Source organism: Elgaria multicarinata, chromosome 3, assembly GCF_023053635.1.
Source record: "Elgaria multicarinata webbii isolate HBS135686 ecotype San Diego chromosome 3, rElgMul1.1.pri, whole genome shotgun sequence".
NCBI classification, from domain to species: Eukaryota; Metazoa; Chordata; class Lepidosauria; order Squamata; family Anguidae; genus Elgaria; species Elgaria multicarinata.
Genome location: NC_086173.1, coordinates 116,215,902 through 116,233,482, shown reverse-complemented (window position 1 = coordinate 116,233,482; position 17,581 = coordinate 116,215,902). Strand labels below are relative to the sequence as shown.

Below are 17,581 nucleotides of genomic sequence, written 5' to 3'. Positions count from 1 at the left end.
GGATTCCTGCATTGAGCAGAGGGTTGGACTCGATGGCCTTATAGGCCCCTTCCAACTCTGCTATTCTATAATTCTATGACTAACCTGTCCCATCTACGCATGACTAAGGTTGGATCGAACCTAATATTATGCTGTAAGTCACCACTACAGCACATTGAGCTCTGAATGGCCACTAGAGGCTGAATGGAGTTAGTGTCACTTATGAGAACAGCATCATAAGCATCTGAAAACTGAAATGCCTGCTCTACTCAGGTGTCCTGGGAAACTGAAGGCAAACAGTGTTAGCAATTAGACAATTCATTCAGTACACAGGAAATCGTATTCCTCAAAGATGTGCACATCCCGGGGAGCTGAAGCACCAACACGGCACAGTTCATTGGACACAAGCACACCTGTAAGGAAGGAGGAATGGTTGGGTTTTTGCACCTGCCTAGCTATGTCATTAACCTGATTAAACAAATTAATTCGCATTTGCAGCGGGGGTGTTAGAGGCATTGTTACTCTCTTCTGGCTAAGGATGCACTGGAATCCACTTCTCCATTTTTGTTTTCTTGGGAGACATGAAACACCAGAATGACTAATCTGTGCTTGCAAAAGACGTCATAGCTCCAGCGGCCCAGCTAGGAAGATACGGAAGTGCCCTTGCGCCCTTTTTGAGTTAGAGACAGTAAGAACTCCCCCACCCCATCCCCACTCACTGCACTCACCCAAATTCATTTGAAATGAGCATCATGAATGGAAGGTCTGTTATATCTATACCAGCCTTACCCAACCTGGTGCCCTCCAGATATGTTATTTATTATTATATTATTATTATATTTATTTGTATCCCGCCTTTTGCCCAATGCTGGGCCTCAAGGCGGCCTTACAAAGTTTAAAATATACATGGGGGGGGGAGGGAAACAAAACCATAAACAATTAAAAAAAATACACAACAAAATTATAAGACATTAACATACATGGAGGGCTGGATTATTCTCCAAAGGCCTGCTTGAACAAAAAAGTTTTAGCCTGCTTCCGAAAGCCCATCAAGGAGGGAGCCAGCCTAGCTTCCCCAGGAAGAGAGTTCCAGAGCACCGGAGCAGCCACCGAGAAGGCCCTCTCCCATGTTCCCACCAAGCGTGCCTGTGAAGAAGGAGGGACTGAAAGAAGGGCTTCTCCAGAAGATCTCAAAGCACGGGCAGGCTCATAAGGGAGAATACGTTCTTTCAAATAACCTGGACCTGAACCATATAGAGCTTTATAGGTCATAACCAGCACTTTGAATTGTGCCCGGAAACAGACTGGAAGCCAGTGGATCTGTTTTAACAGGGGAGTTGTGTGCTCCCTGTAACCAGCCCCGGTCAACAATCTGGCTGCAGCTCTTTGAACCAGCTGGAGTTTCCGAACACTCTTCAAAGGCAGCCCCACGTAGAGCGCATTACAGTAATCCAATCGGGATGTAACTAAGGCATGTGTCACCCTGGCCAGGTCCAACATCTCTAGGAACGGGCGCAGCTGGCGCACTAGCTTTAACTGTGCAAATGCACTCCTGGCCACCGCCGAAACCTGGGCATCCAGGCTCAGGGCTGAATCCAGAAGTACACCCAAGCTGCGGACCTGCGTCTTCAGGGGGAGTGTAACCCCATCCAACACAAGCTGAATCCCTATTCCCTGATCTGCCTTTCGACGGACCAGGAGCACCTCTGTCTTATCTGGATTAAGCTTCAATTTGTTCACCCTCATCCAATCCATTATTGCCAACAAACACCGGTTTAGCACAGAAACCGCTTCCTTGGAATTGGGTGGAAAGGAGTAGTAGAGTTGGGTGTCATCAGCATACTGGTGGCACCGCACCCCACAACTCCGGATAACCTCTCCCAACGGTTTCATGTATATGTTAAATAGCATGGGGGACAAAACAGAGCCCTGAGGGACTCCACAGGCCAATGGCCAAGGAGTCGAACAGGAGTCCCCCAGTACCACCTTCTGGGTCCGTCCATCCAGGAAGGAATGGAGCCACTGTAAAACAGTGCCTCCAAGACCCATCCCAGCAAGGCGGCCCAGAAAGATACCATGGTCGATGGTATCGAACGCTGCTGAGAGGTCCAGCAGAACCAGCAGGGACACACTCCCCCTGTCCAGTTCCCGGCGAAGATCATCCACCAAGGCGAACAAAGCTGTTTCTGTCCCATAACTAGGCCTGAAGCCAGATTGAAATGGATCTAGATAATCCGTCTCATCCAGGAATCCCTGGAGTTGGGAGGCCACCACACGCTCCAATACCTTGCCCAAAAATGGGATGTTGGAGACTGGCCGGTAGTTATCCAATACAGTGGGGGCCAAGGAGGGCTTTTTCAGTGTGGGTCTTACCACTGCCTCCTTCAAACAGGCTGGGACCCTTCCTTGGCGAAGGGAGGCATTGACCACTTGGACTACAACTCCCCAAACTCCACCCCCCAGCCTGCACAATGGGCAGGAAACCTTCACATGATTGGTGGGGGAAGGGGGCGTGACCAGAGAAAGAGGTGTGGCCCTTTGGGGAAGCCAGGAGGGCTGGATTAGGACTCCAGGTCCCCATCCCTGACATAAAAGGTGATCCTTTAACTGCTTTGTTTATACAAGGGTGGGCAGAAAGCAGAACTCAGGGTGATTTGCAGCAGACCTGCAAGGATTTCCACCTCCCAATTGTTTAACAGTAACAGCATCAAAACGGCTCACCTCTACACAGGGATGTCAATTATACCGCTAAAATGAAGAAAGCCTGGGGTCATCAGGAGTAGATTTTTGTGTGAAAGGACTGCGCGTTCTGTTCAGTTCCAGGACTCAAAACAAATTCCTGGGCCCATAATTCTTTCATTCTAAGTGTATGTCTTTTGCACAGGCTTGTAGAAAAACCAATACAAAAGACACTCCACAACCTATACATACTGGGGTTTTACTGCAGAATCACAAGAGAGCTTCTTGCTCACATTCTGTCCCAACATTTACGCACATTTCAGACCTCCCCGCTCTGCTGTTTGCTGCTATTTGCCAAATATCAAGTGAAGCTTGATTTACTGTTGCCTTTCCAAATACATTTATCAAAAGTATATGAAAGAGCATCCGAAACTCCAGCTCATGCTGGTCCCCCAGTGATAGAGACAACTGTGAGAATTGTGTAGAAGACCACACAGCCTGCACACCTACTTTCTTGCTATAACCGTGGAGGGGGGGAGGGGGGGTTCCAGGAGAAAAGTATTTTCTCTCAGGGTCTCTGCTGAAATGCTAGAGTTCCCAGGAAGGAAAGGCGCTCAAACAGGAGAAGTAGGACGACCTCCAAGAGGCACTGAAAAAGTATTATTAATTAATGATGCTCAACACATTTCAAGGCAACTCTTCTTCAAAAGCATTACAAAAGATAAAATCATGCACATTCATGTAACTATTTTTCAAGAATGCAACATTTTAAAAGGTTATTTGAAAGGTATCCATCCATAGGAATAAAATAATAATAATAATAATAATAATAATAATAATAATAATAATAAATCAGCCTACTATTTTAAAAAGGGTCAGACAAAAAAAAAAAAGGTTAAATCAGATGAAATGTTGGGCTTTATTAATAAATTATACTTTTTCATACAACTTATGAGTCGTCTCTCCCAGAGTTCTTGATCCTAGCCTACCTTTCCCCAACCTGGTGCTTTAGACTATAACTAGATGTTTTAGACTATAACTACCATCATTGCTGGCTGGGGCTGATGGGGTTTGAAATTCAAAACACCCAGAGGGCACTAGGTTGGGCAATGTTGCCATAAGTGCACAGGCCATGGACAAAAGCTGCGAGACGCATTAAGAGAGAGCTAGGCACTTTTTTGTACCTTCCTTAACTTTTCAAAAATTGATCCATCGAGGTCTCACTTATCAGCATGCACCTAGACTGTGTCTGCACTAGCAGCTCTTTATAAGATCTGCTGCTAGCATTAATGCACATGAACATAGAAACACAAGGCCAGCAAGGGATTAAAAAAACTGAAATAAAATTGTGACTACAAAATGTTGGGGGGAAAGAGTCTACTGTTTTCTTTTTTTGCAATTACTTCCAGGCTCCTTTTCACTGCAAAACACTCAAATCTACTCCCTTCCGTTCCCCTGGTTTTCCATCTCACACACCAAGCTGCTAATGGACTTGAATGAGATCAATCTATTAGCAAAGCTCTCTAATCCGGCTAACTTCTTGACGTATCATGTGCTGACTTAATGCGATTTCAGCACTAACACCGTCTCTTTCACTCACACAGTCTGGGTCAGGATCTGCTCTTATTAAGCAACTGGCAGCTATTTCAGTTGTACAGCCACCCTATAAGGTTGGTTCCAGGAACCAGACTAGGCTTCCGGAAGGCATCAGACAACTTAAATGACCAGATCATGCAATATGTGAAAGATCTGCCTTGAGCTCATTTGTGTTTGTCGCTCTGCATTTGGAGGGCAAAATTATATGCGGGAAACATCCAATCATGCCTTTTCTATTGACGGGAATGTGATTATTTTGGGAACTTCTCTTCTCTCGCCTCACTACTAACAGATGGAATGCCAATTCTGGTGTGCAAACTTGGCTGCATTCTGCCAACAGCTGCTCTGCTTCGATCCTTCCTTGCTAGCTTCTCCAGAGAAACAATGACAATCATCCTTTTAGTTTTCTTTGCGTAGGTGCTCTTCTCTTCATCCCACAGCCAGTTGAGGCATATTTGGTGAGGATGCGAGACCGGGGCGTTCTCAGCCGCAGTGCCCAGGCTCCAGAATTCCCTGCCGAGGGAGGCCAGGTTGCTCCCTCTTTGGTGTCCTTCTGACTGCAGGCAAACAAGTTTTCATTCAGGCAGGCCTTTGGCATGTTATGCTGGCCTACTGTTGGAAGAGGCTTAGGCCCATATTATTGTTGCGGATTAAATTGTGTTTTAATTTAATTTAATTAAATAAATAAATACCCTTTGAACGCACATGTACACACACACACACACACACACACACACACACTGTACGTTGCGCTATGCTGATGAGTACATGATAAACCTTGTACTACCCAACAATTAATGTAAGAGAAGGGACCATCATTTCAATAGCACACCCCAGGAGACCCCAACCCAGATTAACAGTGCAGAGTGAGACAGACACTTAATTCAATTTATCGAGCCACTCTCTAGGGTAGTCCCTTTGAAAACTTAGTGTTTCATTTAGGAGCAAGATCAGCTCCTTGGCTGAGTATGTAGTAATTACTGGATGTGTCCCCCCCCCCCCTTTCTGGAGTTATAATCCTGTTATCGAGAAGTCCTCTTTTACGCAGCAACAGAGGCAAGTGCACCGCTTACGGATGTTCAGCAATGTCAGATAGGAAGAAGGCTTTCTTGGCTTCTACTAATGGATTAATTACACTGACCCAACTTTCCTATCAGATATTCCTGCCATCTGTAGGCCAATCAATCAAGCATTTCCCACAGATTTATTGGGCAGGAAATATCCCTCACTGAATGCAACCCGTAATTAAGGACAAGGCACATCCGCATAGCCAGTGATGGTAGCCTAAATCCTTGTAAGGGGTGCCTCTTCATGTGGTTCTTCATTTAGTCTGTGTTTGGCTCCCTCACTGTCGCAGAAGGCAACATCTAGTAGCATTCTAAAATGAAGTCCCCATATTAGAAGAATTGGGCATGGGCCCCCACAAGAAAAGCAAATTCTGTAGTAACTTTCAACTCAACCCAACTGATACCACATAAATCTAAAAGTTGTGTGGAAAAAGCAAATTAAAGCTGTCTTTCTAAATACAGATATTTCATGCAACTTTCATACTAACATGTCACAGAACTGAAGCTAGCTGCTTGCAGCAAGTGACTTCCCAACTTCACAAAACAGCAAAGAACTCCAGTCAACTGAATTTCAAGGCCTAGTCCTGCCACCTATGCCAGCCTGGAGAGGAAGCAAGCTCTTCTGAGCATCAGAAAAGCACAAAGACCTTGGAAGCAATGGATCTCCAGGGAGAGTATGGAGGAGTAATTACTATTACTCTGCTTGCCAGATATAACACTCCAAATGACTAGTAAATGGAGAAAGGGAAAGCAAGCAAAAGGACTAACATGAAACAATGTTAGGATCAGGCTTGTTCTCCCTAGGGTGGAGGAAGGGGTTTCAGGAGATCAATCAGACAGACTCAGAAGAAGCAGGACTAGAAATTTACCAGACAAGACAGGAAGCGGGGGAGGATATCCTCCAAGACTTCAGGGGTCAAGGAGGAATCTTCCCAGGAACTTATTGAAGAGAATGCTAATGACTCAGAGTCCATCCTCCCCTGGTCTCTGGGAACTCCCCCAGTCTCTGGAGTGGGAGGGCACTTCGGAGTTGACAAATCCCAGAGTCCACCACAGAGTCAAGTGGAAGGAGTTGAGGGTTTGCCAAGCTAGCCACTCGCCAAAAACTTCTCCAAAGAGCCCCTCCCTGAGCTAAAGTAGCTCCTAAACTGCATGGCAAAATCTCCCTTTTAGTTGAAAGAGCAACCGCCTAGCTTAGTTTAGCCTAACTAAGCTTAGAAGAAAGCTCCTAGCATTCTCACTCCCTTCAGGTGTGAAGAGATGTTTATTTGCTGAATAAAGCTTTGTGGATTACACAGCAGACCTCTTTATTGTCTCGCATCTCAGCAGGGGGGCTTTGAGTCAAGACAAACAATAAGGAGAGGCCAGTATCTCAAAGTCTATTCACACTTTCCGCAAATACTGCAACCCTTAGGCAGCCTTCCATCCTGCCTCTGCACATTGATATAATATCCAGATGTGGTGAACACAGACACGTACCATCCTAAGTGTGCTCACAAGAGCTTGGTAAACGTCTGAACTTTACAAGACAGTTCTAAAGCTCTATCTAAGCTTTACAAGACTGCTTTAAAGGGGGGAGGTAGAGATATTGCACATATGAGGCAAACGTAGCTACTTTGCCACGAGGTGATCCCATGTGGTTGCATCACAGAGGTGCCTCTTGGGAATGTGGCTCCCGCACTGTTCTGGCTATGCCTGAGTCCCCATCTTCAGGATCCTCCCCATCAAAGATTTTTTTGCATAGGCAACAGGGTGTCTTGGGGAAGGGAGCTAAAATGGTCCTCAGTGAATTTTTTAGTAAAACAGTGTCTAGAGGATCTTTTAACAAACTTGTGCAGTCCTAGAATATCTTCTGAGAGACCACAACAACTTGTAACTCTGCCCTCTCTGGGCAAAATGAGGTTTGGGGGAAAAAAAGAGCTGAAACCTTTTCTAAGATCCCCCCCTCGACTAGAATAAGATATCATCATCATTGATTAAAGCTTCCTTCTGTTCTCTACTAAATCTCTCACCCCTTTTTCAAGCTTTATATTAGATTCTTTAATTAGTTGTATCCTTTCTTCTGTCCTCCTACTTTAAATTAAAAGTCAAAGCACTACTTTACTAAATCAATTTTAGAATCCATTACCACAAACTTATTCCCAGTGTGCTCTTTTGAAGGACGAATTGCTTGTGGTATTTTTCATTCAGGTCTGCCTTGCTGCTCTGTTCATGCAATACAAGGATCAAGGGAAAAGAAATATACCAAATACCTCTGATGTCGCACATAGTCTGCCAGGATATCCTAGAACGTGTACTCTGTAGTGGAAGGATTTTCAAAAAGGGAGAGTGTATGTCTCTTAAGTTACGTGTATCCTTAAATGAGACAGGGATGGGGTGAAAATGCAGGTTGCTTACCTGTAACTGTAGTTCTTCGAGTGGTCATCTATGCATTCACACATATGGGCTTTGCGCCTGCGCAGAGACCAGACCGGAACCTACTATAGCTGAGTGGAACGTTTTTGGCGGGAACCCCTCCCCCACGCTACCGCGCATGTCCATTGGGTTCCCGCCCTTACCTCAGTTTACAGGAGTCCGACATCGTGCCCCCATAAACATGAGTGTAATAAAATAAAGTACATTCCATAATATAACAGTGTTATTTTTAAGTCTCACACCACCAAGTGGGGATGGTGGGTGGGTTGTGTGAATGCATAGATGACCACTCGAAGAACTACAGTTACAGGTAAGCAACCTGCATTTCTTCTTCGTGGTCTCTATGCATCACACATATGGGCAAGTAGCAAGCTGACATACCTTTGGAGGTGGGTTGGTGCATCATCTGAAGATCTCTGAAAGCACTGTCCTCCCAAATGAGCAGTCCTGCCTCGCACGGGTGTCCAAACTGTAGTGCTTGACAAACGTGGATGGAGTGGACCACGTTGCGGCTCTACAGACGTCTGCCAAGGGAACACCTCTGGTGAAGGCCACCGATGTTGAAACAGCTCTGGTGGAATGAGCCGTCACAGGTTTCACTAACTCTAATTTAGAAATAGAGTAGGCCAATTCTATTGTCTCCACTATCCAGCGTGACAACCGCTGGCAAGAGACAGGGAGTCCCTTAGAAGGCTCACCATAACAAATAAACAATTGCTTTGTTTTCCTTAAAGTCTCTGTTCTGTCTTTGTAAAAAGCAAGAGCCCTTCTTACATCAAGAGTGTGCAAGGAAGACTCAAGAGGTGTAGTTGGATTAGGGAAGAAAGCAGGCAAAGTAATATGCTGGGACAGATGAAAAGTAGACACTACCTTAGGTAGGAAGGCTGGATCTGTGCGTAGCACAACCTTGTCCTTATGAAAGATAGTGTATGGAACATCTATCCTAAGAGCTTTAAGCTCACTTGCCCGTCTTGCCGATGTAATGGCTACTAGAAAGACAGTCTTTAAAGTAAGTAGCCTAAGGTCTGTCGACACCATAGGCTCGAAGGGTTTGCGTGTCAGAGCTTGCAGCACAACTGACAGGCTCCATGGCGGCACGATACTCTTCACAGTCGGTATCGTGTTCTTCAGACCTTTCAAAAATTTCTTGGTTGTTGGATGGGTAAAAGGTGTAAAACCATCTATACCCCGGTGAAAAGATGTAATCGCAGCAAGGTGAAACCTGATGGATGCGAGCTTAAGTCCTTGCTGGAAGAGTGTCAATAAATAATTGAGGATGAAAGACAAATGGCAAGATTCTGGTATTTGACCATCTTTTGAAGCAAAGTTCTGAAATCTTTGCCACTTTGCCGCATAAGCCTTTCTTGTGGAAGGCTTTAGTGCTGCTAATATAATGTGGTCCACAGTCAAAACTCTGATCCCAGAAGAGAAGTGGTTGCTATCCTCCATGCAGTCAACTTGAGGGTCGACAGATCTGCGTGTCGAACCTTGCCCTGGTGTCGAGACAGGAGCTTCGGTGTCGACGGGAGCCTGATGTAATTCCCCTTCGATAACCGAAGAGCGTGAGAGAACCACGTCTGTCGAGGCCACCACGGCGTGATCAGGATGCAGTTGGAGTTGTCCCTCTGGATCTTGGCTAGCACCCTTGTCAATAGTGGGAAGGGAGGAAACATGTACAGGAGATTTCTTCTCCAAGTCGTTGTGAAGGCGTCTCCTAGAGAGTGCTTTCCTCTTCCTGCCCTGCTGCAATACTTGGCGCAAATTGCGTTGTCTTCGGTAGCGAAGACATCGACAGAAGGGTGGCCCCAGTATAGAAAAAGGCTTTCCCGCACCTCGGCGTCGAGTTCCCACTCGTGGTCGACAGGGAAGGACCTGCTGAGGGAGTCCGCAATAACGTTGTCCTTGCCGGCTACATGGATCGCCGTCAGGTAAGTCCTTCTCTTTATGCACCAGTTCCATATCCTGAGTGCAGACCGGTTCAGAGGGTGTGATCTTGTTCCACCCTGCCTGTTGATGTATGCCACCACGGTAGTATTGTCCGTCGCGATCAAGACATTCTTGCCCTCGATCAACTGTGCAAATGCTCTTATTGCATTTTCTACAGCCATGAGTTCGAGGTGATTGATGTGCTGTTCTCTCTGGGATCGAGGCCAACGACCTTGAGCAGTAAGGGAGTTGCAATGAGCTCCCCATCCTTCTAAGGATGCATCCGTCGTGATCGTTACCGAAGGCGCCTGTTGTTGGAATGGAACGCCTTCGAGAAGAGTCGACATCGAGAACCACCATTTCAGCGATGCCCTGACTTGCTTCGGTAACGAAAGGTAAGTTCGTCGAGCATTGAGCCTGAGATCGAAAGTTCTTAAAAACCAGGCCTGCAATACCCTCATTCTGAGTCTTGCAAACCTGATGACTGCCGTAGTGGCTGCCATCAGGCCTAATAGTCTCTGGACTGTCCAAGCCGATACTTTCCGCCGGCTCTCGATGTCGATGGCTAACTGCTGCAAAGTGTTCGCCCTGGTTGAAGGTAAGTATGCTCTTCCGTCTCGAGAGGATAGGGTTACTCCTATGAAGTCCAACCTCTGCTGTGGGGTCAAAATGGACTTTTCGTGGTTGACCCACAGCCCCAACGAGTCCAACAGGTTGAGGGTGGTTAGTATATCCGACTGGAGCGCCTCGCTGCTGTCCGCTACGAGAAGCCAATCGTCCAGGTACGGATACACGTAAATGCCTTTCTGCCTTAGGTGGGCGCATACCACCGCCATAACCTTCGTGAAGACCCTCGGCGCCGTGGCCAATCCGAACGGAAGAACGGTGAACTGGTACTGGGACGCTCCGATCGAAAACCGAAGGTAAGCTTGATGCGACTTCCTGATGGAAATGTGGAAGTACGCATCCTTCAGATCCACCACTGCAAACCAAACTCCTTTCTGTAGAAGCTGCAGAATTGAAGTAACCGTTGTCATACGGAACTTCCTCGGGGTGATGAACTTGTTCAGTTGTCTTAAGTCCATGATCGGTCGAAGACCTCCATCTTTTTTCGGGACCGTGAAGTAACGAGAGAAAAATCCTTGATTGAGTTCCTTTGCCGGTACAGGAGAGATGGCTCCTTTCGATAGCAAGGTCTGTACCTCGAGCAGCAGAGGAGAGGATGGAATCGTTACTTTCACGCCGGAAAAAGGAGGAAGGGCATCGAGCTTGATGGCATAGCCCGAGTTGATGATAGTGAGCACCCAGGAGTCTGTTGTAATTGACTCCCATAGATGGTAACGGGGTGCTAGGCGGTTCGCAAAAGGGGGTGGATCTGGGGCCGAAGAGTCAAACACGCTGCTTTTTAGAAAAGTCAGGTTGCCTCTTGTCTTGTTGATATCGGCCCTGGTATGGCCTCTTCCTTTGCAACTGCTGTTGCTGCTGCCGAAGTTGAGGCTGGTACTGAGGCCGGTATTGCTGGTGCTGTTGCATTAACGGTCTCATCCATCTCTTTGGCTTGTACTGAGGTGGAGGAGCAGTGAATCCCATCTTTTTAGCCGTTGTTCTGGCTTTGTAGATGGAATCCAGTGTTTCATCGGTGTTAGAATGAAAAAGTCCCTCGCCATCGAATGGCATACTTTCTATCCTCCACTTGGTCTCATGGCTCAGATTAGCCGATCTGAGCCACGCGTGTCTCCTTAGAGATATTGCGCCCATCATGGACTTCGAATGGCAGTCCACTTGGTGTCGAGCCGTGGATAACTGCTGCCTGGCGATGGCTGAAGCCTCATTTTGAAATACCCTCGCCAGTTCCTTCTTGTCCTCCGGGAGGTGTTCGCATAATGAACCCATCTTTTCCCATAAGAAAAGCTGGTACCTCGCCATCGTCGCTTCGTATGATGACGCTCTAATGCCTAGGGAAGAAGAGGAATAAATCCTTCTGCCAGTCTGGTCTAATTTCCTCCCTTCCCTATCCACCGGTGCCGAATGAGCCTTTTGAGATTGTCCTTGGGCTGACTCAACCACTATGGAGTTAGGCTTTGGATGTTGAACCAAAAATTTTGCGCCTTCCTCCTGGACTCGATAAAGAGTCTCTAATCTTTTAGATGTAGCCTGAGTCACAGCAGGTGTCTTCCAAGACTCTTGGGCAGTTTGCTTTAATGCATGTGGAATGGGGATAGCCAGTCTTTGATTGGTAGTAGCTTGGAACACATCATAAATGGGATCCACAACCGATTCATCCGTTTGATGGATATCTAGTCCTAACGCCTGTGACATCCTAAGCATATGGTCAGAGAACCTGACCATATCGTCCGACGGAGAGGAAGGGTCGTTCTCGTGAACCTCATCCTCCGGCGAGGGCATCGTTGGAGTTGCAGACACCCTCGATTCCGAGTCTGACGGGTAGTCTTGCTCAGGAGAAGACATAGTAACCACTTGTAACTGAAGTTGGTCTGTTGGTACCGTGGGAACTGCCTCGGTCGATGCCGAAGGTTGCATACGGTGTCGAGGAGTAGACACCCTTGATGCCTGATGGTCAGGCGATGCAGGTAATGGCAATCGGCACATCCTTGTCATAGGTGGCGGTTGCGCGTAGTAACCTTCCCGGGGACTCTCTCGATCCGGAAGGTAGTGCTGTGGACGGTATCGCTCCCATTCATAGTCTTCGTATCCCACGTGAGGATCGGAGTATCTGGAAGCTCCATCCCATTCACGGCGAGGTGTAAGTCTTGGCGACGGTTGAATTGGGATCAATCCCTGCAAAGTCTGAGGCCTTGTAGGCTGTTGAAAAGAAGCCGCTGACGCAGAATCTCTTATTTCGCCCTCCGAAAGACTGAGCGAGCGCGTCGGTACCGTGGCCATCGGCACCGACTGAGATCTCGATGCCGAGGGAGGCCTCGACATCGAAGCGATCGGAGCAATGGGAGGAGTAGAATGACTCCTAACCGCCTCAGGCGCTCGAGGAGACGCTAGGGTGGATCTCTCAGCGTCCCTCTTTTTCTTCTTCTTCTTCTTCTTCTCCAGCTCAGAAGAAGGCTGAGGAGTTCTGGCTTTCTTTGAAATCTTCTTTGCCATAGAACTCGTCAAAGACCGGCCAGGTGTGAGGGGTATCTGTGCCCTATGAACTCTGGCTTGCACCTCAGTGCTGCGGTCTGCTGGTTTGTCGGTAACGGACTTACGGATTGCCGTTTTTTCAGTAACGGACTTACCAACTGCCGTTTTTTCCATACTGGGAGCCTCAGTAGCCTTGAGAGCTTTCTCCCACAATATAGAGCGAAGTCTGTCGGCTCTATGCTTCCTAGTTTGTTTTGTGAACGACATACAGTGGTGGCAGGCTTCCACCACGTGTCCTTCTCCCAAACAAACGAGACAAAGGGAGTGCCCGTCCGTTGGAGGAAGTTTCGCTCCACACCGTACACACTTCCTAAACGGGGCTTTCGTTGCCATACGGGCCTCAGGCGACCGAAGTCGCTGAGAGAAAACTATCTACAATTAAATTTTTTTTTTTTTTTTTATATAGAAAAGAAAGAAGAATTAGGAAGAGAATGAAGAATGAAGAGATTGAAGAAAGAAATGAGTAAGTTAACTAGAAAACGCTAGAGGTTCGGTTAAGCTGGTCTATGCACGATGGCGGACGACGAAGAACTGAGGTAAGGGCGGGAACCCAATGGACATGCGCGGTAGCGTGGGGGAGGGGTTCCCGCCAAAAACGTTCCACTCAGCTATAGTAGGTTCCGGTCTGGTCTCTGCGCAGGCGCAAAGCCCATATGTGTGATGCATAGAGACCACGAAGAAGAACTAGCCAAAGGTAATGCAGGTTCTCTCTAACATAGGAGAGACTACTTAAAAAGATTTTAATTATTATTTATTTATTACAGATTTTATAAACTGCTCTGCATCAAAAGATATTGAATCAGTGCACAAAAAATTAAAATACAATTAAAAAAACAAAAACAAAACTAAAACAGGAACATCAATAAAACAGTGGCTGAGATTTAGTTATTGGCAAGGAAATGCTTGCCTGAAAAGAAAACAAAGTAGCAGACATGCATACCTAATTTCAGTTGGACCAGCATTCCACAGGGACGCCAATAGAATAAGACCAAGCTACCTTTCCCACAGGCTTTGGGCTTCCATTTTCTTCTCTAAATCTTCTTTTGACACATTGCCCCATTGGGCGACTTAACATAGTTCCTTATCATGACGGGCAGGCTGAACTCTGTGAACTGCCTATGTGGTGAGCAAACAGCTGTGTGCTCCTGCACATTTGATTTAAATGTGGCAATCATGCATTCATCCATATGTCCTAGCCTGCTAATGTGGGCAAGTCCAGAAAGGATCTCATTTGGCACATTATTTGATAAGTTCTACCATAGTGGCTCTATAAGAAATGTTAAGCTACTGCACCGGGCAAACTGCTGATTTAAGACCTTCAATACATGAACAGTTTTTTGGTCCATATGTATACAGCACGTAAACTAGGCAGCACCAACCAATTATGGCTTCCCAACATGTGTAGTCAGAAAAAAACATCTTTGTCTTTTTAAGTACAGGTGCCCAGTACCAGGTATTGACCTTTGACTCCTTTTATCATGATGGAGAGGCTGCTCATGCCTCCTCAGATGACCAAATGATTTGCCTACCCCTGGATAGCACAGGGTTTGTTCACGCTTATGCTCTCAAACAGCAGTTCTTTACTCCATCAGTAACGTAATTTACTTCTGCACTGACTTACACTACCAACTCAGTCTCAAACAGGGGGCCAACTAGGCTTACACCCCACTGGATTAATCGTATGGAGAACACTGAAGCGAAGTACTTTACTTCTAAAGTTGCGGCTGAGGTAAAATATTGCTGTTAAGTAAAGATGTTAACTTGGTTAACTTGCTGGATCACCTTGAGTTACCTATCCTGCACGCACCTTAGCATGGTACAGCCTCTTTGCACTTGTTTGGATCAAACTATGGTCTGGATTAGGTTGGCTAGACTGTCTGAGGTAGATTGTGCCTTGGACCAGCAGAACTGGATGATGGCTTGCTGATCCTTTCCATCAACATGAGCCTTGGTGAAGATACAAATGTTCATTTTTTTCCACAGACTTTCAAACCGGGGGCGGGGGGAGTCACAGAGCTATTTTCCTGAATTGGGCCAGAGTCACAAGAAAAGTTGGACGTTTTAACTTTAACTTCACATGAGGAGTTAGTACACAGGTTTCACACATCTCAGCCTTCAAATTACAAATTAGTTTTGGTAGTGGAAACCTGTTTTATCAGGATATGGTCAGCTCAAAGTATTTTAGCTGCTTAGTTTGGGTCCAAGCCACAGGACACAGATCAGAAACGCATGGTTTAAGCCAAATTGTAGACGGGTTGTTGTTGGTGGTGGTGGGGAGAATGGGGGAGAGCAACGGCTGCAGCATGAATTGGATAGAGGTTTTTGCTGAAATCTAGGCTGAGGGTTGATACAGCACCTTTATCAAGTTGAAAAAGCAATTACCCTGCAGGTCACATGGTCTCAGAAATATGAAATTCTGCTATTGGTTATAGTGATTTTATTCACTATGGACAGCTAACTGGATTAAGATTTGATCTGAATTTTGAACAAACAACAGCTTTCTATATCTGAATACTTCTCTGGACACTTTGGTGTAATCTTGCCAGCAGCAATAAGGTTTCATATTAGGGAGTGGGTTGGAAGCTCTCTCTTTACCACTAGTGTATAACAGAAAGAAGCTGCATTGGTTTTTTCATACCTAAAGCCAGTTAACTTGACTGACTCTTCTTTTAGTGGCCATTATAAATGCACAGATTACTCAATGTGAATGTAACACAGCGGGATTCAGTGGCCTGAAGATGATGCATCATGAGTTGAAAAGGGATTTGGAAACTAACTATGAACAAAACCATTGGATGAAAAAGGAATTAGGATTGCCTCCTTGGCAGTTCCATTTTAGGGATGACAAATACACTATAGCGAACTTGCCTCATCCTCAGAGGTGTGAGAGACAATTAACCATGTCAACACAAGTCACTGAAAGCACTTCAGCTCTCATTCCGTTATCTCTTCCTCCTTCTCCCAGCCATGCCTTCTAAAAACTAAGAGTTCATCAACAAGTAAACCACAAAAAATGTTTTTTTAGCTCATGTCCCTTCAACTACAACCCCCCCTCCAGCATTTATTGTAAAATGTACAAGTGCCAATGTTGCTAACTGCGATCACTTGAACCTTCTCTGTGCTAGTAGTCTGATGTCATCTGAACATTTGCTTCTTTTCTCTTGAAATGGTTATTGAAAGACGGAGGAGACCCAGCAGAACTCCTACCATACAAAGATCTACGTTATCCATGCTCACCATGCCCCTCTCTGACTTGTTGCCTTGCCATCCTATGTGAATGGCAAGCTTATTTATCTGAGCTTTTGATTTTTTCCTCAAGCTTTAGAGCATTTCCTAATTAAAGGAAACTGTAACACACACACACACATCACAGAGACAAAACTGAGCATTTCCGCCTTACCTTGCTTTCCACCAGTGAGATGAGAATCTGCTCCATGATGCTATTAGTGGCAGGAACGGACGTTTGAATGTGGCCAATCACCACACCTATGGCAACCCGGGAGAGCTCATAACTGAGATTTGTGTTCCTGCGGACAAGCTCAATCAACTCGGCACCTATGGTCTTTGGCATGGATACTACTAGGCCTGGAGACTCCTCTTCCACGTCCTCCAAATCAGCGGACTTCTTATCTTCCAGGCAAGGAGAGTCGACGTCTCCTAACCCTGCAGGAGCAACTGGCGCAACCTCCTTGGCTTGCATGCGCGTCTCACCATTGGCATCTGAAGCCTCCGTCTGCGCGGGAGGTGGTGGGGCAGCCCTTTTGGACTGGGGAGACTTGCTTGCACTCCCGTGCTTCCTTGGCAGTACAGGGCTGACATCTAAGCTGCGTGACACCATCGTATGGGCACTTCTGCTGGGAACAGGGGGAGGAGTGTTGCTAGGGCTGGGAGAAGCAGTTGGGAGACCCGACTCGGTCGAACCCGTGTACAAGGTATCCAGTGAAGTTGTGCTTACAGACGAGGCGCTAGAAACCGACCCAGAGGGGATTCCAACCGCACCTGAAAGGGAACAATTAAAATGTCTCAGCAACAGCTTCAAAGGGAAAGGAGGAGGGGGACCCAGTTGGGGCAGCGGAGTCCATTAAGAAGCTCCCTGTGCATTGTTCCTAAAGTAGTTTAACTACCCTCCTGGTTCGCTTATCTGAAAGCAAAATTGTATTAACTGCCTCTGGAGCATTCCTGAGCACTAACCTCTTTACAGCAAGAGAGAAAAGGCTGTTCTACAGAGATGAATTTTCTTCAAAGATCTCACTCTTTTGATAGAATAATATTAACTCGGGGTTGGAAAGGATGTTTTCCCCAAAGGATTAAGCAATATTTTTTTTTCATTTTAAGCGTACAGCTATTATTTTTGAATAATGTGAAAGTAAAAGAGAAGCAAATTGGCTGTTCCTCAAGTGTCCCCTTTTTCTCACTGCAGTTACTTTGATGTGCCAAAGCAGCATATGGTAGAGATCATCCAGAGCCAGAGATCATTCTTGGGGGACAATCGGTTTCGTTCAAACATCTTCCTCCTCTGGGGAATTTCGGAATGTTGCTTAGTTTTTAACAACAATGGTGCTAAATTTACCAGTTTTATTAGGGTCAATAATCAAACTCTCCCAGTTTGGACCTTCAAAGCCCCTTAGAAACCCATTTCCTCCCTACTGCTTCCTCCTATTTGGGAATGGGAGTAATGATGTGGGTGACCATTGGCTCAAAAGCCTCCATTATTCCCAAGAGAGCTACTTAACAATTTGAGAGTCCTGGAAGTTACATTTCCC

General features: G+C 46.2%; 1 protein-coding gene across 1 annotated transcript in view; it reads right to left on the bottom strand.

The window, feature by feature from the left end:
* The window catches only part of NCKIPSD (NCK interacting protein with SH3 domain), a 112,808-nt gene that overhangs the window by 35,201 nt on the left and 60,026 nt on the right, over positions 1 to 17,581 (bottom strand). The window contains exon 5 of the mRNA XM_063121358.1: positions 16,219 to 16,817. Within this exon, the coding sequence (XP_062977428.1) occupies positions 16,219 to 16,817 (599 nt within the window). The remainder of the gene's footprint in view (positions 1 to 16,218; positions 16,818 to 17,581) is intronic.